The sequence below is a fragment of the Perognathus longimembris genome, chromosome 14 (genome assembly GCF_023159225.1).
Source record: "Perognathus longimembris pacificus isolate PPM17 chromosome 14, ASM2315922v1, whole genome shotgun sequence".
NCBI lineage: Eukaryota > Metazoa > Chordata > Mammalia > Rodentia > Heteromyidae > Perognathus > Perognathus longimembris.
The window spans coordinates 9,371,891-9,397,342 of NC_063174.1; the positions used below are offsets into that span (position 1 = coordinate 9,371,891).

The 25,452-nt window shown below is 41.5% G+C and overlaps 1 protein-coding gene across 2 annotated transcripts in view; it reads right to left on the minus strand.

Annotated features, from left to right (window-relative positions):
• Window positions 1–3,254: 3,254 nt before the first annotated feature.
• Snx6 (sorting nexin 6) overlaps window positions 3,255–25,452 on the minus strand; it is a 55,917-nt gene continuing 33,719 nt past the window's right edge. For both annotated transcript variants that reach the window (XM_048361971.1, XM_048361970.1), the window contains exons 7-14: window positions 20,167–20,262; window positions 17,760–17,865; window positions 14,369–14,444; window positions 9,891–9,930; window positions 8,633–8,719; window positions 6,269–6,428; window positions 6,106–6,191; window positions 3,255–3,329 (exon numbers count right to left, since the gene is read on the minus strand). In XM_048361971.1, coding sequence (XP_048217928.1) covers window positions 3,276–3,329; window positions 6,106–6,191; window positions 6,269–6,428; window positions 8,633–8,719; window positions 9,891–9,930; window positions 14,369–14,444; window positions 17,760–17,865; window positions 20,167–20,262 — 705 coding nt within the window. In that variant the 3' untranslated portion in view covers window positions 3,255–3,275. The remainder of the gene's footprint in view (window positions 3,330–6,105; window positions 6,192–6,268; window positions 6,429–8,632; window positions 8,720–9,890; window positions 9,931–14,368; window positions 14,445–17,759; window positions 17,866–20,166; window positions 20,263–25,452) is intronic.

Below are 25,452 nucleotides of genomic sequence, written 5' to 3' on the forward strand. Positions count from 1 at the left end.
ATGGGGGAGAATTCTGAGCTCTACCCAGAAACAATGTAAGAGGTAAGGTTTTACTCATTTTAAATCCTTCTCCATTCTCCTTTCTTTTGTTTTTTGTTTTTTTTTCCAGTCCTGGGCCTTGGACTCAGGGCCTGAGCACCGTACCTGGCTTCCTTTTTGCTCAAGGCTAGCACTCTGCTACTTGAGCCACAGCGCCACTTCTGGCCATTTTCTGTATATGTGGTGCTGGGGAATCGAACCCAGGGCCTCATGTATATGAGGCAGGCACTCTTGCCACTAGGCCATATCCCCAGCCCTCCTTTCTTTTTTTTAAACCAACATGTTTTGTTTTTTACATTTAAGACTGGGATGCAAACTTAATATCTGATGCCTTTGGCTCATTGGCTAGCACTCTACCCACACCTTCAACCCCAAACCAACCCTCAGGCCTCCTCTTTAGTCATTGTATTTCTGCATCATGCCCTACTTCAGGCAAGTCAGTTTGAGCTCAACTTCTGTATTTTTATTCTAAGACATTAAGCCTCACCCAGCTTTTCTTCCTCACTAGTCCAAGTCAATCCATTCGCTTGCGATTTTACCTCCAGCTTCCTTCCTAGTCCTGCAGAAGCCCTCCTACACTCCAGGCCATTCCCACTGTCTTTTCTCCCCACCCGGCATCCACCAGCTCCAGCAGGAAGCCCCCCTCCCAAGCTCCCAGTGGACCGCTTTGCAATATTGAAATGGGCGCCTCAAGTGCCTTTCCTTCCCATCTTTTTGTCTCTCAGGTACCAGGTGTCATGAACGCATTTCAGTGGTAAACCCAGGACTAGCTAGTTTTCTCAGGACATAAATATTTGTTGTTCTGGAGAAACAAACAAAGACAAACCCTTTTCCTTTTTTTTGCCAGTCCTGGAGCTTGAACTCAGAAAGCTAGCACTCTTATCACTTGAGCCACTTCTGGCTTTTTCTGTTTATGTGGTGCTGAGGAATCAAACCCAGGGCTTCATGCATGCTAGGCAAGCACTCTACCGCTAAGCCACTTCCCAGCCCCCAGAAAACCTTTCTCTTGATGAATATGCTTTTGGCTGGTAGTAGTTTGGACTCAGGACCTCATGTTCAGCCAGCTTGCTTGCACTGCTGGGCCTCTACCACTTAAGGCACACTTCTAACCTTGCTAAGTTATTCTGGAGATGGTCTTACTTCTGCCCAGGATAGCAGAAAAACACAATCTTCAGGATCTCAGCCTTCCAAGTAGCTAGAGTTGGTTGTGAGTCACTAGTGCCTGCTGATATACATCTTTTACTTCATTTGCAGACTTTGTTAGTGGAAAGGCCTTGCCTACTGTGTGATCAACCCACCAACTCTGCACACAACACTAATATGTACTGCTACTGCTAATCTACCTCCATCTCCATAACAAACGCACTGAAGATATAAACCAGGAACAAAAAGAAACTTTAAAAAAAAAATCTTTTTTTTTTTGGCTGGTTGTAGGGCTTGAACTCAGGGCCTGGGCACTGTCCCTGAGCTTCTTTGGGCTCAAAGCTAGCACTTGAGCCACAGCACCATTTCTGGCTTTTTCTGTTTAGGTGGTGCTGAGGAATTGAACCTAGGCCTCATGCATGCTAGGCAAGCACTCTACCACTGAGCCACTTTCCCAGTCCCAAGAATCACTTTTTTTTAGTACAGAAGAACCAATGGACAAGTAAAATATGTAACTTTTGGGCATATACTTGCTACTGCTTAGCATTTACACATCACGTTGACATTTCCAAAGCATGGTACCAACATTTATTAATCCTCACAACACCCCTGTGAGGTAGGTCAACATGTCCTTTATAGTAGAGAACTGAGGCAGAAGTCAAGCGAATCTGCCCAAACCTGCTTGAGGCTACAAGGGCAGCTGCTGAAGGGCTGGACCTGAATCCAAAAGCTCAGGCTCTTGGTCCTGTTCACCCACTAGCGGACGTTGCATGGGTGGGTGTATTCTGACCAATGAAGGTTACATGAAAGACAAAACACACAAATCTCTCAGCCAACAACAAAAAAACCAACAGTTCCAATGGCATCGGGAACATGTGAGTTAGAGACACTAACCAGCACAAGAGTGAGGCAAGAGCACATGCTGAGAAAGGCTGGAATCGTCCTGACTATCACTCAGAGCAGGCCATCTTCAGAAGAGGGTGAGAAAATGTAAACAAACTAGAAACCCATCTAAGGGGTGGGTGATCAGTCCAAATCCCTGTGGTTTCTGAAAAGGAGGAAAGCTAGAAAAAGACAGTGGATAAGTCCATCTACTCAGTTTCACTATCAACAAGGAAGGACAGTTTTGTTCATCCACATTAAGAAAGGCCAATAATATTTGTAGTCTAGCTAATGGCAATTAGCATTCCATTTGCATACAAACTTTCATCCCAAATATTCTTTTTCTTCCTCACTGAAAAGAGCTGTTCCTTTTGGCAGACCCCTCGCTCTGCCCAATTCCACCTCCATAGAGTGCACGTGGAGAACCTCACTCTTCTGTAAAGGGTTGTTGGACTTGGTTCAATATTCCATTTTAAAAGAAATTAAGAAAAACTAAGACCTGCACTGTAAAGCATAATATTGGAGTAGATTTATTAAAGCTACTCCAAAATTTAGAGTGATACAATGACCACAGAGTTTAAACTATCGCTGTTGTCGCTGGTTATGTTACAATAATTGGTTTAGTCTACAAGTTTAAGGCAAACATACTAATGCATTTGCTTTTCTTTATGAATCATACTTAGAAAGATTACAGAAAGTTTGGCCCCAAACTTCTATGTTGATTAATTAAGAGTAAGTCTGATTAAGATGCTTTACAAGGATAAATAAAAGGAACTAATGGTATGTATGTTTTAAAAACAAAATTAAAAAAATTCAAGAAAGGCAATCTTTATCTTGTTTCAACAATGTATTCTGAAAAGGTTAAACTTCAAAGATTACTTAAAGGTAAATGAAATTGGCAGCCATCAGGATTACTATTTATGAAATAAACACAGTTAGAGGCTACTGGAAAGACGGAGCTTTGGGCTTCTGAGCAGGCCAAGTGCCCGATGGCCGGCCGCTGTCCGGGAGCACGGTGCAGCGTCACGTCCACAGCTGGCATTGCTTGTCACGTGTGGCTCCACGGTTCCCAGAAAAAGAAGAGTACATACACGGTGTCAACGGTTCTGTTGCTGCTGTTTCCAGGGAGCATAAACGCTTTATGTCAGTCAGAGAACAAAAGTAAGATTTGAAGGAAGGCAGCCCTTTTGAACGGGAGGGTGGAATATGGCTTAGGTGTCTCCATTCAACACTGCCAGGCAATTCTGGAGCAACTGAAGGTTACCCTAAAAAGATAGAAAAAAATATAACCAATTTTGCTTAGTTCAAATAGTTTAAGAGTCTCACTGAAGGGGCTGGGGATATAGCCTAGTGGCAAGAGTGCCTGCCTCAGATACACGAGGCCCTAGGTTCGATTCCCCAGCACCACATATACAGACAACGGCCAGAAGCGGCGCTGTGGCTCAAGTGGCAGAGTGCTAGCCTTGAGCGGGAAGAAGCCAGGGACAGTGCTCAGGCCCTGAGTCCAAGGCCCAGGACTGGCCAAAAAAAAAAAAAAGAGTCTAAGAGTCTCACTGAAAATATATGGTGCAAGCTTTCTCTCCTATGCAGAAGCTAGATGTCAAATACACTGGGACATGATAAATTATTCAAGACTCTAGGCATTCACACTAAGCTACATTCCCAGTCCCATACTTTGGACATTTTTGTTGTTTACTTGGAGATAAGAATCTCAGGGACTAGTTTCTAGCCTGAGCTGGTTTGAATCAGAGCTCAGCCTCTTGCAGAGCTAGGTTGAGCCACTGGTGCCCAGCGTCCTCTCCCATTTTTAAAACAATTTTAACAGATTTCACAGTTCTAGTTAAGATTTTTTTTTTTTTTTTTTTTTTTTGGTTTGGCCTGTTCTAGAGCTTGAACGCTAGGCCTCTGGGCACTGTCCCTAAGTCTCTTTGTGCTCAAGGATAGCACTTTATCACTTGAGCCACAGTGCCACTTCAGGCTTTTTCTGAGTAGTGAAGAGATAAGCGTCTCAGTGACTTTTCTGCCCTGGCTGGCTTTGAACCACAACCCTCAGACCTCATCTTCCTCAATAGATAGGATTAGACACTTTCAGCTTTAAGATGAAATTTTAAATTATTTTTTTTTCTCTTTAAAGACAAGGTCTCACTAAGTAGCTCAGGCATATATCAAACAATCAAAAGATTCTCCTGCCTGGGCTGGGTGCTAGTGGCTCATGCCTGTAAGAAGGCTGAGATCTGAGGATCCAAGGTTCAAAGCCAGCCAGGGTAGGAAAGTCCATGACACTTTTATTTCCAATCAACTAAAAATAAAACAAAAAGGCTAGAAGTAGATCCGTGACTCAAGTGGTAAAGCACTAGCCTTGAGCAAAAGAAGCTCAGGGACAGTGAGTATATGCCAAAGTTCTGAGTTTAGTCATCACAATCATCAGGGCCAGCACAAACAAGCAAAAAGATCCTCCTGCTTTTAGTCTCTAAGTGCTGAGATTATAGTTTAAAAACAAACAAAAAAAGCTAGTAAAAAAAATTGGTTTTGGGCTGGGAATATGGCCTAGTGGCAAGAGTGCTTGCCTTGTATACATGAAGCCCTGGGTTCGATTCCCCAGAGCCACATATATAGAAAATGGCCAGAAGTGGCGCTGTGGCTCAAGTGGTAGAGTGCTAGCCTTGAGCAAAAAGAAGCCAGAGACAGTGCTCAGGCCCTGAGTCCAAGGCCCAGGACTGGGGGGAAAAAATTGGTTTTGTTTTTGTGGTGATAGGAGTAACGATATTGGGTTTTCCATTTGACACTAAATTCTTTCAGGGCTTACCACTAGAGACATTAGGGGGGGGGGGTGGGTGGGGTGTGTGTGTGTGTGTGTGTGTGTCTGTGTGTGTGTCCCCGTCTATGCATGCCAACAGACAAAGGGGCTGACAAGCAAGCACACAGAGCCTCAAAATATACCTTTTCCCTTTGCTACTTCTTGAACAATCTAAGAGAGACACTATAAGTATTATTTTTGCTTAAAATAATCTGTAGGTGCTAGTGGCTCATGGCTACAATCCTAGCTATTCATGAGACTCAGATCTGAGGAATTTGGTTCAAAACTAGCACAGGCAGAAAAGTCCATGAGACTTTTACTTCCAAGTAACCACCAAAAAGCCAGGAAGTGGAGGTATGGCTGAAGTAGTAGAGAGCTATTCTTGAACAAAAAAGTCAAGTGAAAGCACAAGGTCATGTGAGTTCAAGCCCCCATACTGACGCAAAAAGATTGAGTAAATAAAATTTCTCAACTAGAATTACTCTAAGGCTTACTGTGAAGACCACAGAGGGAAGCCTCTGTTTACTAAAACCAACCTTTTTTTTTTTTTTGGCCAGTCCTGAGGCTTGAACTCAGGGCCTGAGCACTGTCCTTGGCTTCTTTTTGCTCAAGGCTAGGCCTCTATCACTTGAGCCACAGCGCCACTTCTGGCTTTTGTTGTTTATGTGGTGCTGAGGAATCGAACTCAGGGCTTCATGCATGCTAGGCAAGTACTCTTCTGCTAAGCCACATTCCCAACCCTAAAACCAACTATTTTGAAGCAGTGAAATACTGTAACTCCCAATTGAGAACAGTTCTGTTGGGTGGGGACTATGGCTGAGAGGTAGAGTAGCTGCCTAGCATGCATGAGGCCCTGAGTTCAATCTCTAGTACTTCAATAGTCCCGTTGAAGACTCACTGTCACTGATGGATTATCAATTTCATAAGATGACTTGGTTTTTTGTTTTGTTTGGTTTTGTTTTGTTTTGCCAGTCCTGGGGCTTGGACTCAGGGCCTGAGCACTGTCCCTGGCTTCTTTTTGCTCAAGGCTAGCACTCTGCCACTTGAGCCATAGCGCCACTTCTGACCGCTTTCTGTATATGTGGTGCTGGGGAATTGAACCCAGGGCCTCGTGTATACGAGGCAAGCACTCTTGCCACTAGGCCATATCCCCAGCCCCTGACTTGGGTTTTTGAAAATCTGTTCTTCTTCTAATTTATTTTTTGCAGTACATGACACAAACTATTAAGCTTTCAATACAGTACCTTTGCATGCTTCAGTTCTAATTCTGCAAGTTCCACTAAATTTTTTCTGAATGCCGCAACTCTTCTTGTCTTAAAATCTATAAGTTCTGTGAACAATAACAACGAAATTAGAACTGGTTTACATAATCACAAAACATGTTTAAAGCATAATATGTAATAGTACCTTGTTTTGCAGATTCAGATATCTTTTCAAACTTCTGACAACATAATTGTTGAGAAGTTTCAGCCTGCAGGACATCTTTATTCTTGGCTCTTGCCTTATCCAGTGCTTTATTAGCATTTTCATAATCCACTAATGACCTAGACCGTCTATATAGGAGATCCTGTAACACAGAAGGTTTCACAATACAAACTGCATGTTTCTACCCCAACAACCACCAGCAGCAGCAGAGGTAAGACAGTGAATACTACGTTCTACTTCCTTACCAGCTTGCTTGCTTGCTTTCTCGCTCTCCTCTCTCTTTCTTCTTGTTATGAAAATTGAACCTATAGCTATAAACTTTTTACGTTTTGGCAGTACTGAGGTTTGAACTCAGACACTTGTTACTTGAGCACATCACCAGTACTTTTTGCTTTCATTTTCAGCCCTTTTTGCCTAAGGCCAGCAACACTGTTCCTTTTATTTTGGCCTCCTGCCTAGGTAGGACTATAGACATGTGCCATCACATTTTGCTGGGGTTTTTTGGTTTTGTTTTGTTTTTCTTAAAGTAACAGCTTTTGTTAGTCAGGCATGATAGCTCATACTTGTAATCTCAGCTCTCAGTGAGTTTGAGGTCAGCCCGGGCTAGAGTTAGTAAAAGGCCTGCCTGAGCTAACAGCTACATTCCGTCTCAAAACACCAAAGCAAAACATTATCAACCAGGCCACACAATAATCAAACTGCCTACAGAAATCTCAATTGACTGTGTTAACCAAGTAAAACTAGAAAGGAACTTCCTTAACCTGGTAATGAATATCTTTAAAAAAATTAGATTTTTTTTACTACATGGGAGAAACTACAGTTTTTCGCTCAAATCAGATAAAAAACAAGATTGCCTATCCCATGTCTCCTATCATACTCCTTTTTTGTCAATATGGCACTAGGGGTTCTAGATATAATGCAGAAAGAAAAGAAAAGATGTAATCTTCTACACAAAAAATCTGAAGCAAATGACAAAAAAAAAAATTCCTGGAACCAATAAATGATTTTAATAAGATTGAAGGATACAACCATAATACAAGCTTTCTTATACATTAGACATGAAGAAGTAAAATCTTAAGGTTTATAATATCATTTCTATTACATGTCTCATGAAATAGTTAAGATATGAACTTACCAAAGATATACTAGATATAGACTAAATTTCTGGTAAAAGTATAAATTAATGAGTTAGTAAAGAGAGATCTTCCACATTCATGGATAGGAAGATATAATTCACTAAGCTACATTCCCAGCCCCCAAACAGACTTCTTTTTTTTTTTTTTTGGCCAGTCCTGGGCCTTTGACTCAGGGCCTGAGCACTGTCCCTGGCTTCTTCCCGCTCAGGGCTAGCACTCCGCCACTTGAGCCACAGCGCTGCTTCTGGCTGTTTTCTGTATATGTGGTGCTGGGGAATCGAACCTAGGGCCTCGTGTATCCGAGGCAGGCACTCTTGCCACTAGGCTATATCCCCAGCCCCCCAAACAGACTTCTTTATAACTAAACTCTTCCAGTCTAAGGACATAGCTCACTGATAGAATTTACACTTATTAGCACATATAAGCTTCTAAATTCAATGTCCAGCTCCCAAGACCAGATCTCAAAAAATAAAATAAAATGTAATGAAAAGTGTGAAGGTTTTTTTTTTTTGCTTTTAGAAATTGTAGATTAGGGAACCCCATACTAAAGTGCACTCTATAAACCTCCAATACAACATATCTAGAACTTAAAAAAAATGTTTTGTATATATTCAAGTATATTGTTCAAATAAGAGTTGTATTGCTACCAGATGCTGGTGGATCACGCCTGTAATCTTAGCTACTAAGGAGTCTGAGATCTGAGTATCATGGTTCAAAGCCAGCCCCAGCAAGAAAGGCTGGGAACCTGGAAGTGATGCTGTGGCTCAAGTGGTAGAGTGCTACCCTTTGAAGAGCTCAGGGATGGTGCCCAGGCCCTGAAGTTCAATATTCAAGATGTCAGTATGGTCTCCAGTCTTTTTTTTTTTTTTAAACCAGTTCTGGGGCTTGAACTCAGGGCCTGAGCACTGTCCCTGGATTTTTTGCTCAATGCTAGCACTCTGCCACTTGAGCCACAGTGCCGCTTCTGGCTTTTTCTGTTTTATGGTGCTGAGGAATTGAACCCAGGGCTTCATGCATGGTAGGCAAGCACTCTACCTCTAAGCCACCTTCCCAGCCCTCCAGTTGTTTTTTGCCCTGCCTCAGCCTCCTGACTTCTAGGATTACAGGCATGTTCCACCATGTATGGCTTGAAAATAAAATTTAATTCCTATGTAAGTCATCCCTTAAAAATTAGTCTAAGAATTTCTAAAGAAATGAATAGTGAAGTTACCTTTGCTGCTTGTGATTCTCTTAAGTAATATTTTAAGAGATCAGAAAGTTTGAGGTCCTCATCAGCAGATACTCGTGCTTCTATTTTCTAAAAAAAGGGAGAAAGCTGTGTATTAAATCAGCAGTTATATTCTACTTTGAACAGTTTTTCTTTTCTCTTTTTTATGCCACCCTTGGTGCTTGAACTCAGAGCCTGGCACTGTCCCTGAGCTTTTTGGTTCAAGGCTAGTGCTCTACCACTTGGGCCACAGCTTCACTTTTGACTTTCTGCTGGCTACTTAGAGATAAGAGTCTCAAAGGCTTTCCTGCCTCAGCTGGCTTTGAACCAAAATCCTCAGATCTCAAGCCTCCTGAGTAGCTAGGATTACGGGCATGAGCCACCAGCACCTAGCATAATGAATCTTTTTTGTTTGCTTTTGCTAATCCTGGGGCTTGAACTCAGGGTCAGGGCCTGGGCACCATCCCTGAGGTTTTTTTGCTTAAGGTTAGCACTCTACCACTTCAGCCACAGTGCCTCTTCCAGTTTTTTTTTGTTTATGTGGTATTGAGGAATCAAACTCAGGGCTTTATGCATGCTAGGCAAGTACTCTACCACTAAGCCACATTCCCAGCCTATGAGGAATGTTTTTCAATCAAGAATATAAATCTTTGGGGCTGAGAATATAGCCTAGTGGTAGAGTGCTTGCTTCGTATACATGAAGCCCTGGGCTCGATTCCTCAGCACCACATATATAGAAAAAGGCCAGAAGTGGTGCTGTTGCTCAAGTGGCAGAGTGCTAGCCTTGAGCAAAAAGAAGCCAGAGACAGTGCTCAGGCCCTGAGTCCAAGCCCCAGGACTAGGAAAAAAAAAAAAATCTAGACAGAGTGTTCAGAGTAAAAGCAGCCAGAATAGGATGTTTGCATGTTAAGATTATATTCTTGGACCTGGGAATGTGGCTTAGTGGTAGAGTGCTTGCCTAGCATGCATGAAGAAGCCCTAGGTCCGATTCTTCAGTACCACTTAAACAGAAAAAGTTAGAAGTGGTGCTGTGGCTCAAGTGGTAGGGTGCTAGCCTTGAGCAAAAAGAAGCCAGGGACAGTGCTCAGGCCCTGAGTCCAAGGCCCAGGACTGCCCCCCCCCAAAAAAAAAATTTAAATCTTTACACAGTCTACCACTTAAGCTACACATCCTAGCCCTCCTTTTAACATAAGTATAAAATACATTATTATTAACTATAAATACAATGTTATGCAGTATATTTCTAGATTTAAGTACTTACTCTTGTTTTATCGAACAATTCTGAAACTTTGAGGAAAAACCTGGAAGGTAAAAATATTTTTATTTGAAATTATAATTAAAGTTTTGATTTTAACTATTCAGTGAAATTTGCTCTTAAGCCACATTAATAATAAAAAATTCTTTTTTTTTTTTTTTGCCACTCCTGGTGCTTGAACTCGGCCTGAGCACTGTCCCTGGCTTCTTTTTGATCACTCTACCACTCGAGCCACAGTGCCACTTCCAGCTTTTTCTGTTTATGCTGAGGAATGGAACACAGGGCTTCAGGTATGCGAGGCAAGCACTCTACCACTAGGCCATATTCCCAGCCCAAAATTCTTGGTTTTGTTATATAAAAAACATTCAGTGGTTTTGTTAGCTGAAGACTTCATTTAGTTCAACAAAGATCTCTGTTATAACTAACTTATAACTACACAATAGATTACCTGAAATCTTTCATGGAATCTCTTGATTTATCGACTGACATTTTAAATTGTACATCAAACTTAAAAAGTCACTTTAATATTCTTCTTTATTAATATGACATATAGCCAGGTGCTGGTGGCTCATGCCTGTAATCTTTGCTACTCAGCAGACTGAGATCTGAGGACTACACAAGATAGCCCAGGCAGGAAAGTCTATGAGACTCTTAACTCCAATTAACCACCAGAAAACTGGAAGTGGTGCTGTGGCTCAAAGTGGTAAGAGCACTAGCCTTGAACAAAAAAGCTTCAGGCCCAGGCCCTGAGTTCAAGCCCCATGATCAACATAAAAACCATCTACACATAACTTATACTAAGTAAATCCTATGATTTTGAAAATTACTACAGGAACAGAGAGAACACAGTGAAAGAGACAAAAAGCCATACTAAAGAAAAAAATACTTGAAGTTCTTCCAGTTATTTGCTAGTTATTTTATGTTCTTGAAGTTCATGTGAATTTATCTTCTTGTGATGCTGGGGATTTAACCTAGGCCCACAGGCCCGCTAGGCAAGGCCCCTTCCACTGCACTACATCCTCAGCCCTCACAGTTACTGTTTCAAGCATTTCCAATTGTATGCTTTTGTTCTAGGAAACAACAATGAGGAACCATCTCAGTAGTTTCTCAAGATAATGCATCCTAGAACGCTATAATTTTTAAATGGGAGAGAATACTAAAATAAATGAAAGCCCTAAAATTTTAAAAATGAATAACCAATTCCTTTCTCAAAATTCATTGTGACCTTTTTTATGGGGCCATACTTTGAGTTCAAGTCATAGCATAAAAAAAAAAAAAAAAAAAAAAAAAAAAAAAAAAAAAAACCACACCAAAATCCCTGATACCAAATTGTTAAAAGGCATTGTGTAAAACATATAATTATAAATGACATTACAACTAGATAAAGGCAAATTATATTAAAAGTAAAACCAACTTAACTAATTCTGTTTTACTGAAAAATAAACTTGCTTTGATGGATTTTGTTTTGATAACTTGGTAAGGTTGATTTCCTCTTATCAAAGATAAGAATTATTGAGTGAGGTAAAATGTTAATTATTATAAGCTATGCTACCTTGCTTTGCTCTGGAGCTTGGCTCTCTAGTATGTTCTGTCTACTATAACAGAACATGAAATAGGCTGAAGAATGTGGTTTGACAAGTTTTCCCACTTAAAAATTGTTTAAGCCAGCACTGGTGGCTCATACCTATAATCATATCTAGCTGAGAGGAGGCTGATATCTGAGGATCACAGTTTGAAGCAAGCCCAGGCAGAAAAGTCTGTAAGACCATCTCCAACTAACCACCAAAAAGCTGGAAGTGGAGCTATGGCTGAAATGATAGACCATTAGCTGGCCTTGAGAAGAAAAACCAGATATAGCACTTAGGTCCTGGGTTCAAGTCCCAGGACTGGCACAAAAAAAGAAAAAAAAAGTTGTTCAAATATACTTTAATTTTCTTTTGGTTATGAATTATTTTTTTAAATATTATAAAAGTGAATGCTAACTACAGTTAGATTAGAACTAGCATTAAGGAGAGTTGCTTAAGCAATCCAGGATTTTTCTCTACTGTATGGTGACACTAAGATGCAGTGAGTTATAAAATCTAGGAGTAACTTCTTTCAAAAGTAAAAACAAAGCAGCAAGCCACTTGAAAGGCTAAAATCAGGAGAACTGGGGCTGGGAATATGGCCTAGCGGCAAGAGTGCTTGCCTCATATACATGAAGCCCTGGGTTCGATTCCTCAGCACCACATATTAGAAAATGGCCAGAAGTGGCGCTGTGGCTCAAGTGGCAAAGTGCTAGCCTTGATTAAAAAGAAGCCAGGGACAGTGCTCAGGCCCTGAGTTTAAGGCCCAGGACTGCTAACCCTCCCCCCACCCCCACCCCCAAAAACAAATCAGGAGAACTATGTGCACCATTTGAAGCCAGCTTGGGCAGAAAAGTCCCTAAGATCCCAGCTCAACGGAAAAAGCTGGGTGTGGTAGCTTGAGCCCAAAGTAAGAGGTGAAAAACAGGAGAATCGTGGTCTAGATGCAAGCCCAAGAAAGAGTATCTTCCCTCAAAAATAACAAGTGCAGGGGCTGGGAATATGGCCTAGGGGCAAGAGCGCTTGCCTCGTATACGTGAAGCCCTGGGTTCCATTCCTCAGCACCACATATATAGAAAAAGACCAGAAGTGGCGCTGTGGCTCAAGTGGCAGAGTGCTAGCCTTGAGCAGAAAGAAGCCAAGGACAGTGCTCAGACCCTGAGTCCAAACCCCAGGACTGGCAAAAAAAAAAAAAAAAAGAGTGCATTTTAAAAAAGGACACCTGCCTAGAATGCATATGGCCCTGAATTCAACCCCTATACCAACAAAAATAAAAATTAAAACCTTACATCAAATTTTGCTTTAAAAAAGTCAATTTGATCAAGCATGGTGGTATACTTATTATCCTAGCTCCTAGAAGTCTGAAGCAATGTGATTTTAAGTTCAAGACCAGCCTGAGCTACAAAGCAAGACCATGTATCAAAAAAAAAAAAAAAAAAAAAAAAAAGAATGTTGGAGGGCTAGGAATGTGGCTTAGCAGTAGAGTGCTTGCCTCATATATATGAAGCCCTGGGTTCAATTCCTTAGTACCACATAAACAGCAAAGGCCAGATATGGTGCTGTGGCTCAAGTGGTAGAGCACTCGCCTAGAGCAAAAGGAAGCCAGGGACAGTGCTCAGGCCCTGAATTCAAGCCCCAGGACTAGCAAAAAGAAAAAAAAAAAAGTTGGGCATTGGTGGCTTACACCTGCAATCCTAGCTACTCAGGAGGAGGCTGAGGTTTAAGGATCACAGCCCGAATAGGAAAGACCAAGAGACACTCTTATCTCCAGTTAACTACCCCTCTTCAAAACGAACAACAAAAAAAAACTAAGAAAGAAACAAGGAAAAAGAAAAGAAAACAAGCCAGAAGATAAGAGTGCTAGCCTTGAGATAAAAAGCTCAAGGGTAGCCAGGCCTTGAGTTCAAGCTTCAGGACTGGAACACATACACACACGCAAGAAAATAAAAAAAGAAAGTAAATTTGATTTCTAACGCATAAATGTACAAAGACAAAGGTCTTACTAAACAGCCTCATGACACTCCTGCCTTATCTTCCTGATATACTGCTGGGATTACAGACATGTGCCAACCCACTCTACCCTATCCCCAAAGAAGTTTTTATTTATGATAAACTAGACAACATTGACGCAAATTCTCTTATATATGTACATAAACTAGCCAGTTTCATCAAATGAAACACTGTAACTATTAAAAATACTAAAGGCTACCCCTCCCTTTTTTTGTCTGTCATGGAGCTTGAACTGTGGGCCTGGGCACTGTCCCTGAGCTCTTCAGCTCAAGGCTAGCACTCTACCACCTGAGCCACAGCGCCACTTCCAGTTTTCTGATGGTTAACTGGAGATAAGAGTCTCACTGACTTGCCTGCCTGGGCTGGCTTTGAACCTCAATTCTCAGATTTCAGCCTCCTGGGCAGCTAGGATTACAGGTGTGAGCCACCAGCACCCAGCTTACTAAAGCCCATTTTTATTTCTTGATTTAAGATCTGGAACAACATGAATAAATTAAAGTTTATTAAAAAAATTTACTATTAATGTTTTGACAAAAATATTTCAAAATGCTTGCCTAAACTGCAAGTATTGTGTGTGCCTGGACCGGCAATAGAATTATTTCTTTTTTATATTTAATGTTCTTATGTAGAATCCTTACTTGCATCCAGGTGCTGGTGGCTTAAGCTTTCTAATCCTGGCTACTCAGAAGGCTGAGATCTGAGCATCACAGGATCAGGGTTTGAAGCTAGCCCAGGTAGCAAAGTCCATGAGACTTTTATCTCCAATTAACCAGCAAAAAGCCAGAAGTAGGATATGGCTCAAATGGTAGAGCATTAGCCTTGAGCAGAAAAAGCCAAGCAAGAGCATAACAGGTCCTAAGTTTAAATCCCAGTATTGGTACAAAAAGTTAATTAAAGAAAAATCCTTACTTGCATATATCTGTAGAATCCTGAGTTCCTAAAGCATAGAGTGAAGAACCAATTCTATTGTAATCATCTGCAGCACCTAGGCAGAAAGTTTGAAGAATTCAATACGTTTATCCACTGATTTAAAAACTTAGCAAGCAACATGTTATATGAGATACCCAAAGAATAACACAAGGAAATGACACAAAGCACTGTAAAACAACATGTCTGTTAGACATGTAAAAACTGCTTTGGAAATCAGATTTCAGCTCACATCTATAATTTCATGAGGCTGAGCTCTAAGGTTCCTAGTTCAAAGCCAGTACAAGCAGGAAAGTCTATGACAAAGTCCATGGTTCATCTCTAATTAACCTCCAAACAAACCAGAAGTGGAACTGTGGTTCAAGTGGTAGAGTGCCAGCAGTAAGCAAAAAAGTTAATGGGCAAGCTAGGTGCTGGTGGTTCAGACTTGTAATCCTAGCTACTCAGGAGGCTGAGATCCGAGGATTACAGCTCAAAACCAGCCCAGGCAGGAAAGACCGTGTGACACTTATCTCCAATTAAAAACCAGAAAACCAGATTGGCACTGTGACTCCAAGTGGTAGAATGTTAGCCTTGAGCCAAAGCATTCAAAGACAGCACTCAGGCCCTGAGTTCAAGCCCCATAACTGACTAAAAAACTAAAAAGCGAATGGACAGCACACAGGTCTTAAGTTCAAACTTCAGTACCAGCACAAAACAAAAAAGAAACCTCGAAGAACTAATAAGTGAATGCAGTAAAGCTGCAGCCATTCTATTCTAGATATTACCCAGGAGAAATGATAATGTATATCCATATAAAGAGTCATAAACAGATAACTCACGTCAGCTTTATTTGTAATAGCCACATGCAAGAAAAAAAGCCAAAAGCCCAACAATATTTTACTAGACAAATAAACATGCATATCCACAGAGTGAAATTCTTCTACTCAGCAGTATTGCAGAATGAATTATTGATATACACAACTTGGATGAGTGTCAAAATAATTTTACATTTCAAAGTCTTATAATAAAAGAGTACATACAGCCAGGTACTAGTGGCTTAAACTTGTAATCCTAGCTACCAGGAGACTGAGTCCTGACAGACTGTGCTTCAACAAAGCAGTTCAGGGGGCTGGGGATATAGCCTAGCGGCAAGAGCGCTTGCCTCATATACATGAAGCCCTGGGTTCGATTCCCCAGCACCACATATACAGAAAATGGCCAGAAGTGGCGCTGTGACTCAAGTGGCAGAGTGTTAGCCTTGAGCAAAAAGAAGCCAGGGACAGTGCTCAGGCCCTGAGTCCAAGCCCCAGGACTGGCAAAAAAAAAAAAAGCAGTTCAGTCACTACTGACATCATCACTCAAATGCTTTTCTACAGAGGACCAGCAAACCTCAGTGTGTAGCCTAAATACTTTATGCATACATTCCATTTCATCACTCAAACTATTAAAAACTTGTGTACTTCTAGGGTAGAGATTTATTACAACCAAGTTTTACTGCTTCATCAATGAGAATCCTACAGTAAAGGTCTTTTTTTTTTTTTTTGCCAGTCCTGGCGCTTGAACTCTGGGCCTGAGCACTGTCCCTGGCTTTTCTTTTTGCTTAAGGCTAGCACTTCACCACTTGAGCCACAGTGCCTTTTTCTATATATGTGATGTTGGCCCGGTAATCTGGCTTTTTCTATACATGTGATGCTGAAGAATCCAACCCAGGGCTTCATATATGTGAAGCAAGCATTCTGCCACTAAGGCATATTCCCAGCTCCAAGGTCATATTTTTTTTAACTGACCTTGGGAGGAAAAAATAGTTGACTATTTAGTTTGGTGTTACTGCCCTGATTTGTATGTATTAAGGCACATTTTTTTCTTTTTGCATTGTAAGAGCAAATATCAACATGGTTAAAAAAAAAGGGGGGAGGGGATCTACAGTATTTTGGGAAGTTCTTTTTGCCAGAACTGAGGCTTGAACCCAAGACCTTGCACTTGCTTGCTTGCTCACTCACAGCTGGTGCTCTTCCACTTGATCTACATCTCCAGCCCAGCCTTTTCTGGGTTAATTAGAAATGGAGACTCACAGACATTTCTGGTATTTTTGTACTGGGCTTGAACTCAGGGCCTAGGTGATGTCCTTTAGCTTTTTTCACTTCAAGGTTAAGAGCTCTACCATTTAAGCCAGAGCTCTACTTCCAGCTTGTTGGATAACTGGAGATTAATCATGGACTTTCACATAATTTTCTGACCTGGATGGAATCAAAACAAAATTCTCAAATTTCAGCTTTTCCTGAGTTGTAAGATTACAGGTATGAGCTACCAAAATCTTGTGTGTGTGCTGTGCGTGTGTGTGTGTGCTGTGCTGTGTGTGTGTGTGTGCTGTGCGTGTGTGTGTGCTGATTCTAGGGCTTGAGTGCTGTCCTTGAGCCTTTTTGCTCAAGGCTGGCACTCTACCACTTGAGCTACATACAACTCCACTTCCAGCTTTTTTTCGGGAGTAGGGGGGGTGGGGGTGGCGGGGAGTTAAGTCTCATGGACTTTCCTGACCAGTAGGCTTTGAACTATGATCCTCATATCTCAGCCTCCTGATTAGCATTACAGACTCGAACTTCCAGGGACTGGCAATTTTCCTCCCCTTTTTTTGTTAGGCCCAAGACCAGAACTAGAATTCAGTACCTGACGTTCAATGGCTAGCACTCCACCATCTAAGCCACACCTCCACCCCCAAGAGCCTGGCTATATTTATTTATTTTTATTGATACTGGGTCTGGAACTTAGGACTTGGGCATTGTCCCTGAGCTTTTCTGCATGAGGCTTGCACTCTACCACTTTGGGCCACAGCTCCACTTCTAGTTTTCTGGTGGTTAATTGGAGATAAGAATTGTCATGGATTTTCCTGCCTGGACTGGCTTCAAATCACAATCCTTAGAACTCAGTCTCCTGAATAGCTACAGGCATAAGCCACCAGCACCTGGTGACCTGGATATTTTTAATAAAAAGTTTGATACCACAAATTCTCAATGAGTCTTTTTTTAAAAATTATTTGTATCTGAAAGTCTTAAATTGGGACAAGATCTTGCTGTATAACTCAGGCCAACCTCAAACCTATATAATCCTCTTGCTCAGCCCCCTAATTGCTGGAATGATAGGCCTATCACCAGACTTGGTGCAGACTCATTTTAAAAACGCCTTGTGGGAAAGCTAAGGCAGGAGGATCTTGAGTTTAAAACTATTCTTCAATATATAGTTCATTAAAAAAACAAGGCCCTCGGGGTTGAGGCTTCACAGATCACAATTTGAGAACCACTGATCTATATCAAGACTTTTACAAATTGTAAGTAACACATCAACCTCATAATTATTCCATTAAGAAATATAAGCTTTAGCCAAAGAAGAATCTTACTTTTGTGGGATCTTGTCATCCTATCAGACTTAGCAGATGCATCCTTAACGCGATTATGATACTCTAAAAGGAATGTTCGTTCATGCTCAAAGAAATCATCTACATCCTATGGGATCAAAAGAAAATATGAGCTTTTCTACTTATCTGCTTTAGTACAGTATGCAAATCACTTTGCCATAATTATAAATATAAAAAGATCATTAGCTATCTACAAAAAACTAGGGGCTATGTACTAAGTTCATCAACACATAAAAACTTTAATAGACATGCATGACTTCTATCAAATGGATGGTTTTGTAACTAAAAGCTTGAAGATCCTCATACAATTCATGTTCACACTCTATCCTGAAATACGCCCTTCTTGTGCTCTGCTTCTACAAACACATTAACAGAGGAATAATTAATTGCCTTTGAGAAAAGCAAAAAACAGAAAAGCATTCTGGTACCTAGAAGTGAAAAACAACTATTTTTCCTGGTCTAATATGCATTCTGTGGGCACTGCTGGGAGGCTGATAGGCAGGCTTTCATCATTAAGTTCCCTTCTGACTTCTGTGGGGAACTTGGCCAAATTAGCTACAAAGTAGCAATGATATGATTAATCACTGCCCTCAAACTTTTAAAAAATAAGCCTTTTTAAAACTAAGGCGGGGCTGGGCATATGGCCTAGTGGCAAGAATGCTGCTTGCCTCCTACACATGAAGCTCTCGGTTCAATTCCCCAGCACCACATATATGGAAAACGGCCAGAAGGGGCGCTGTGGCTCAGGTGGCAGAGTAGCTGCTAGCCTTGAGCGGGAAGAAGCCAGGGAAGGTGCTCAGGCCCTGAGTCCAAGGCCCAGGACTGGCCAAAAAAAAAAAACAAAAAACTAAGGCCATATTTATACATTAAAAATTATTCATAGTACTTTCCCCTCTTCTAAACTAGCAATGAATCTTTGTTCTCACTTATAACATTATCAAAACCATAGCCAACAGTAGTTTACATTTAGTCACTAAGGAAAATGTTTATATTAAATTATTAAATGCATAAAAGCATCAAAATGGAAGCAGGCTGAGTCTTTACTGGAGAGTACCCACAGCCCTTGCAGTGTCAATAGAATCAAGTGATTCTTTCTCTGGAAAGTCTGAGTAGAAATAAAAAAATAGTATTATATACTCAACTTTAATTGTGGACACATACACAGTCAATAACAAAGTGGCATCATTAATCTTCACATTAATCTTTCTTAATACTGCCTGATAATGTAATAGTAAACATTTTTCTATTTTATTGATGAGTCTTTAGATACCATTCTTTTACTACTTTTAAAACATTATTAAGAAAAATGTATGTGTTATTGTAGTAGGTAAATAACTGTCTCATGCAATAGCTCATTTAATGTTTCCAGCAATCCTGTGAGCTAGTTGTGAAGTGCCAGCCTTTGAAGTCAGGCGCCACTTTACCACATGAACCCCATTTTACCACGTGAGCCCCATTTTACCACGTGAACCCCATTTTAGAATTGAACCCTGAGCCAATCAGATTTGTATCTGTGTCCTAATATTGCTTGCTTGAACACCTGATTGTTGTAACCTTGTTCTTTGCCTTTATAAGCCCTGTGTAATCACAGCTCGGGGCTCCCTCCTAACCTCCGCTGTGTCGGTGGGTAGGACAAGGCCCGAGTTGCAGCTCGCTTAAATAAAGCCTTGCCTTGCTTTTGCATTTCGGAATGTCTGAGTCTCGGTGGTCTTCTTGGTGGTAGTCTCATGACTTGGCACAACAGGTGGTATTAATCCCAATTTGAAAATGGCAAAGTTGAGATTCAGAGAAACTTTTCCCAAGATTATAGAGCTAGAAGAGATCATCAAACCTTAACTGAGACCTTTCTAACTCCAGATATCAACCTACCCTTAACATTTGCAGGGCTAAGTTGAGAACTAATACAGAAATAGAGGTAGCTCCTCTTCTTGTCCCAATCTAAAGCTGTCTAAACAACACCTAGAAGGACCAAGTGCGCATGCAGTTGGACCTTCCGCTTTTCACATTGTCCCTATCCTGCTCTCTCATCTACCCAGTTCCTGACCATCTACAAGGAACACAGTAAGGGAAGGGGTCCATGCCAGATGTGGAAGGATGCTTGGAATCTGGGCAGGGAAATATGGGGGTCTAGGTATCTGGAACAGGTTTGGAAGGAAGAGGCATAAACTACAGATAGGCAAAATCCCCTGGACAGAAAACTACTCACTCTTGGAGACAGGACCTAGATAAAGAGAAGAGGGAGAGTTTTCCAGGTCTTAGAGTTCTACTGTTAAAATGTTTCTTTTACTTTAATTTTGTATACCTGATATCTCCATCTATTTCCTTCTTAAAGGTAAATAAATTCTCAACCAATGACATTGTTAATAAAGTTTTTTTTAAGAAATCCTACCTTTACACCTGAAACAATCACTCCATCTGCTGATTTAACCATGTTTTTAAAGAAATCTTCAAGTTTTTCTTTTTTGTTCTTTCCTCGCACACTCAGCTGAAAGAAAGGAAATTTAAGTTAGCTTTTCTTTTTCGGGGGGTGGGGGTGGGTGCAGGCAGTTCTGGGGCTTGAACTCAGGGACTACACACTGTACCTGAGCTTTTTGTTTTTCCTCTCACTCTCAATGCTAATGCTCTACTACTTGAACCACAGATCCACTTTTAGTTGTTTTGGTGGAGAACTGGGGATAGGAGTCTCGCAGATTATCCTACCCAGACTAGCTTCTAACTGAGATCCTCAGATCTCAGCCTCCTGAGTAGCTAGGATTATAGGTGGGAGTCACCAGTGCCCAGCTCTTTATTTTTTAGATAGAATTGTAGCTCAGGTTGGTTTTGAACTTATCATCCTCCTATCTCAGCCTCCAGAATGTTGGGATTACCAATCCTAAAGGTATGCATCAACTATACCCAGCTCTTTTATAATTTCATCTAAAACTTTCCATCATGCCAGAGCCAGTGCTGGTGGCTAACGCCTGTAATCCTAGCTACTCAGGAGGCTGAGATCTGAGGATCAAGGTTCAAAGCCAGCCTGGGAAGGAAAATCTGTGAGACTCTTAGCTCCAATTAACCACCAGAAAGCCAGAAGTGGTGCTGTGGCTGAAGTGGTAGAGTGCTAGCCCTGAGGTGAAGAGCTTAGGGACAACTGCCTAGGCCCAGAGTCCAAGCCCTGACTGAAAAAAATCAATAAAAATTTCAATCTTTTCCAACTGACTTTTCCATCTACCACTCTATCTCTACTGAACTTTAGGTTCCAAACAATTTTGACCAGTAGTGCTGAACTTTTAGTTTCTTTTATCACCTCCCACCCTACTCAGGGGGCTGGGGACATAGTTAAGTGTCAAGAGTACTTGTGTAGGGGAAGGGAATGTGGCTAAGCAGTAGAGTGCTTGCTTAGCATGCATGAAGCCCTTGGTTGATTCCTCAGCACCACATAAACAGAAAAATCCAGAAGTGGTGCTGTGGCTCAAGTGGTAGAGTGCTAGCCTTGAGCAAAAAGAAGTTCGGGACATTGCTCAGGCCGAGTCCAAGTCCCAGGACTGGGGGAAAAAAAAAAAAGAGTACTTGTCTAGCATAAGCAAGATGCTGAGTTTAAGCTTAACATAACACACACACACACACACACACACACACACACACACACACACACACACACACCCCAAATTAAAAGGCACAGAAAGGCCTATAATCCTAGAACTAGGGAGCTAGAGATAGGAGAATTTTGAGTTCAAGGCCAGACTGGACTACATAAGGACACCCTGTCTGAAAAAGAAAAATCAAAACAGATATGGTAAACTTATTTGTAATCTCATGCCTACTCTTAAAATAAGTTATGGCACAGAGGGGAATATGGAAATGAAAATGCTTGATTAAATACAGTACGATGACTATAACATTAGAAAGATTTATTTATTTAGACTAGCAGAACAAGGAATTAGTACTATTAGTACTATTGGGGGGAAAGACCAATAATAGGAATAAAATTAGGAAGCATCCTTCATATTCTTTAGGTCTTGCAATGAAGGAAGTAGATTCTTTCATTGGTTATAAAATAGATAGAACTTACTGACCATAGGAATAGTAAGGGAATAAAATATATAAAACTTAATGATGCCTTCTTGGGAAATACAGAATATTAAAGGAGACATAGTTTGAAGAATAATTCATTTGGGCATAGAGCATCTCAGGAGCAATTCAGACATACAAGTTAACAGCATGGTAAGAAAATGTGAAGCCACAGGAGTATATGGGATCATTGTGGCAAAGTGACAGAATTTGTAACCTAGGGGCTGGGGATATAGCCTAGTGGCAAGAGTGCTTACCTCGTATACATGAGGCCCTGGGTTCGATTCCCCAGCACCACATATACAGAGAACGGCCAGAAGTGGCACTGTGGCTCAAGTGGCAGAGTGCTAGCCTTGAGCAAAAAGGAAGCCAGGGACAGTGCTCAGGCCCTGAGTCCAAGCCCCAGGACTGGCCAAAAAAAAAAAGAATTTGTAACCTAAAGGAACTTCAAACTGGGGCTGGGGATATGGCCTAGTGGCGAGAGAGCTTGCCTCGTATACATGAGGCCCTGGGTTCGATTCCCCAGCACCACATATACAGAAAACGGCCAGAAGTGGCGCTGTGGCTCAAGTGGCAGAGTGCTAGCCTTGAGCAAAAAGGAAGCCAGGGACAGTGCTCAGGCCCTGAGTTCCCAGGACTGGCAAAAAAAAAAAAAAAAAAAAAAAAAAAAAGAGTTCAGTACCACCCGAGCTACACTTACAGTTCCAACTATTTACTAAAGATAAGAGTTGATCAGATGTCTGCCTAGGCTGGCTTTGAACCACAATCCTAAGATCTCACACTTCTAAATAGATAGGATTATGGGCATGAACCACCAACACTTAAGCTCCTTCTCTTCCCTTCCCTTCCCTTCCCTTCCCCTCCTTGCTAATAGGAGGTAGGACAGCAGGACTTGGTGCTCACTTGGCTTGCTTGTTCACAGCTGGTACTCTACCACCTGAGACACACCTCCATCTCCAGGAAATATTCTAAAGATCAGCAAGTACAGGGGATCTAGCATAGCTTGACAGGTACATTAGTCCTAAAACTGTAAACCATACTAACACAATAAAGAACAAAAACACATGATCATCTAAAACAATGTACTTTTTGTTGTTGTTATAGGTCCTGTGGCCTGCATTCAGCCTGGGGGCAGTCCTTGAGCTCTTTCACTCAAGGCTAGGGCTCTACCACTTTAAGCTGCAGCAACACTTCCAATTTTCTGGTGGTTAATTGGGAAAAAAAAAAATCTCACTGACGTTCCTGCTCAGGCTGGCTTTGAATCATAATCCTCATGTCTCAGCATCCTGAGTAGCTAGGATTACAGGAGTGAGCCACAGGCACCCAGCTGAACAATGCACTTTTGCATGGCAAATACACTCAATAAATTACAAAAAGAAACTTCATTCTTTTTACAAAAACCCTACAACTAATACCCCCCTCCCCCACCGCATTCCTTTGTGCTGGTCCTGGGGCTTGAACTCAGGACCTGGGCACTGACTCTGGGCCTCTTTGTGCTCAAGGCTAGCACTCTACCACTTGATACACAACATCACTTTTGGATTTTTCTGAGTAGTTTATTAGAGATAAGAGTCCCATGTACTTTCCTATCTGAACTGGCTTCAAACCACAATCCTCAAGATCTCAGCCTCCTGAGTAGCTAGGATTACAGGCGTGAGCCACCAGCACCCAGCTACTCTTAAGGGCGAATATTGAATGCTTTCTCCCTAGGATAAGGAATAAGACAAATATGTCTTCCCTTGCCACTTCTACAAACAAGAAAAAAGAAATAAAAAGTATCAGGACTGGGCTAGGAATATGGCTTAGTGGTAGAGTGCTTGCCTAGCATTCATGAAGCCCTGTGTTCAATTCCTCAGCACCGCACCACATAAACAGAAAAAGCCAGAAGTGGTGCTGTGCCTCAAGTGGCAGTGTTTGCCTTAAGCAAGAAGAAGCCAAGGACAGTGCTCAGGCTCTGAGTTCAAGCCCCAGGAATGGCAAAAAAAAAAAAAGTATCAGGACTAGAAAGGAGTAGAAATAAAAATATGAAGGCTAAGCTGGGCATCAATGGTTCACACCCATAATCCTAATTACCCAGAAGGCTACGATCTGAGGATTGCAGTTTGAAGCCAGCCCAGGCAGAAAAGTCTGTGAGACCCTTATCTCTACTAAAACTACCAAGAAAAAAACCAAACCCCTACAAGTGGAGCTGTGGCTCAAGTGATAGAACACCACTCTTGAGAACATAAGCTCAGAGACAGTACCCAGGCCCAGAGTTCAAGCCCCAGGACAGGCAAAAAAACAATTAAAAAAAAAAAGGCTAACAAACTAGTATCAAGGTAGTTGATAGTTATGAGGAACAGGAAAAGTTTAGGGATTTGATTTTGATTTGCTCTGATTCCCCTTCTTAGGAACAAGGTCACCTGTGATCAAGAAGAGCCACTAAAAGCTAAAATTAGCTTTTACAGAAGAGGGCTCATTAAAAACATTTAAGTTTATTATAAATGACACAGCAGGTCTCTGGACCTAATGAGAAAAAGGTAAAACAGGCCAGGCTATCAAAGATAAAATGTAAGCGGTCAAGAATCTTGATGTATTAACAAGAACAGGCACAGTGGAAATAGGACAGAAGACTACGGGATTATGTTTGGAGTCTAATACTAGGGTAATGACAAGGTCCTAGTCACGCCTACTCATGAGGTAACAAGACTTCAACAGAGTTTAATCTACTTTCAGACAAACTCAGACCATACTTACAGGAAACAGAGATGATGCACGGCTACCTAAGTAAAACAAGTTAAAAGCAATTACTTCCTATAGCAATGACCCATTGCTGTAAACACCAGGACAAGCTTTCCTAGACTTCATATGCCTGTGGCCCCTCTATACTTCAGGATACACCAGTCCTACTTCAGTAGCTCATATGTCCCATGACAATAGGAATATAATAAAATAATCACTTTGTTTTTGGCCAGCACCTTGAATTCAAAGAAAAAAAAGTATTAGAAATGGGGTAAAAAGGGGCTGGGAATATGGCCTAGTGGTAAAAGTGCTTGTCTGGTATACATGAAGCCCTGGGTTTGATTCCTCGGCACCACATATATAGAAAAAGCCGTAAGTGGCGCTATGGCTCAAGTGGTAAGAATGCTAGCCTTGAGCAAAACGAAGCCAGGCCCTGAGTTCAAGCCCCAGGACTGGCAAAAAACAAAACAAAACAAAACAGAAACGGGGGGGGGGGGGTAAATCTTCTATAATCTTTTTTGCTTCTTTTTGCAACAGTCCTAGGGCTGGATCTCAAGGCTTAGGCACTGTCCCTGAGCTTTTTTTGCTCAGGGCTAGCAATTTATCACTTGAGCCACAGCTCTACAGACTGGCTTTTTGGTGACCATTTGGAGATATGAATCTCTTGGCCTTTCCTGCTTGGGTTGGCTATGAACCAACATGCTATAATCTATCCTTAGATCTTAGCCTCTTGAGTAGCTAGCTTTACAGGTGTGAGCCGCTAGCACTTGGCTGATAAGTTAAAACCAGTGCCTGTGGTTCATGCCTGTACTCCTAGCTACTCAGGAGACTGATATCTGAGGATTTTGGTTCAAAGCCAGCCCTGGCAGGAAAGGCTATAATATTCTTATCTCCAACTAACCAC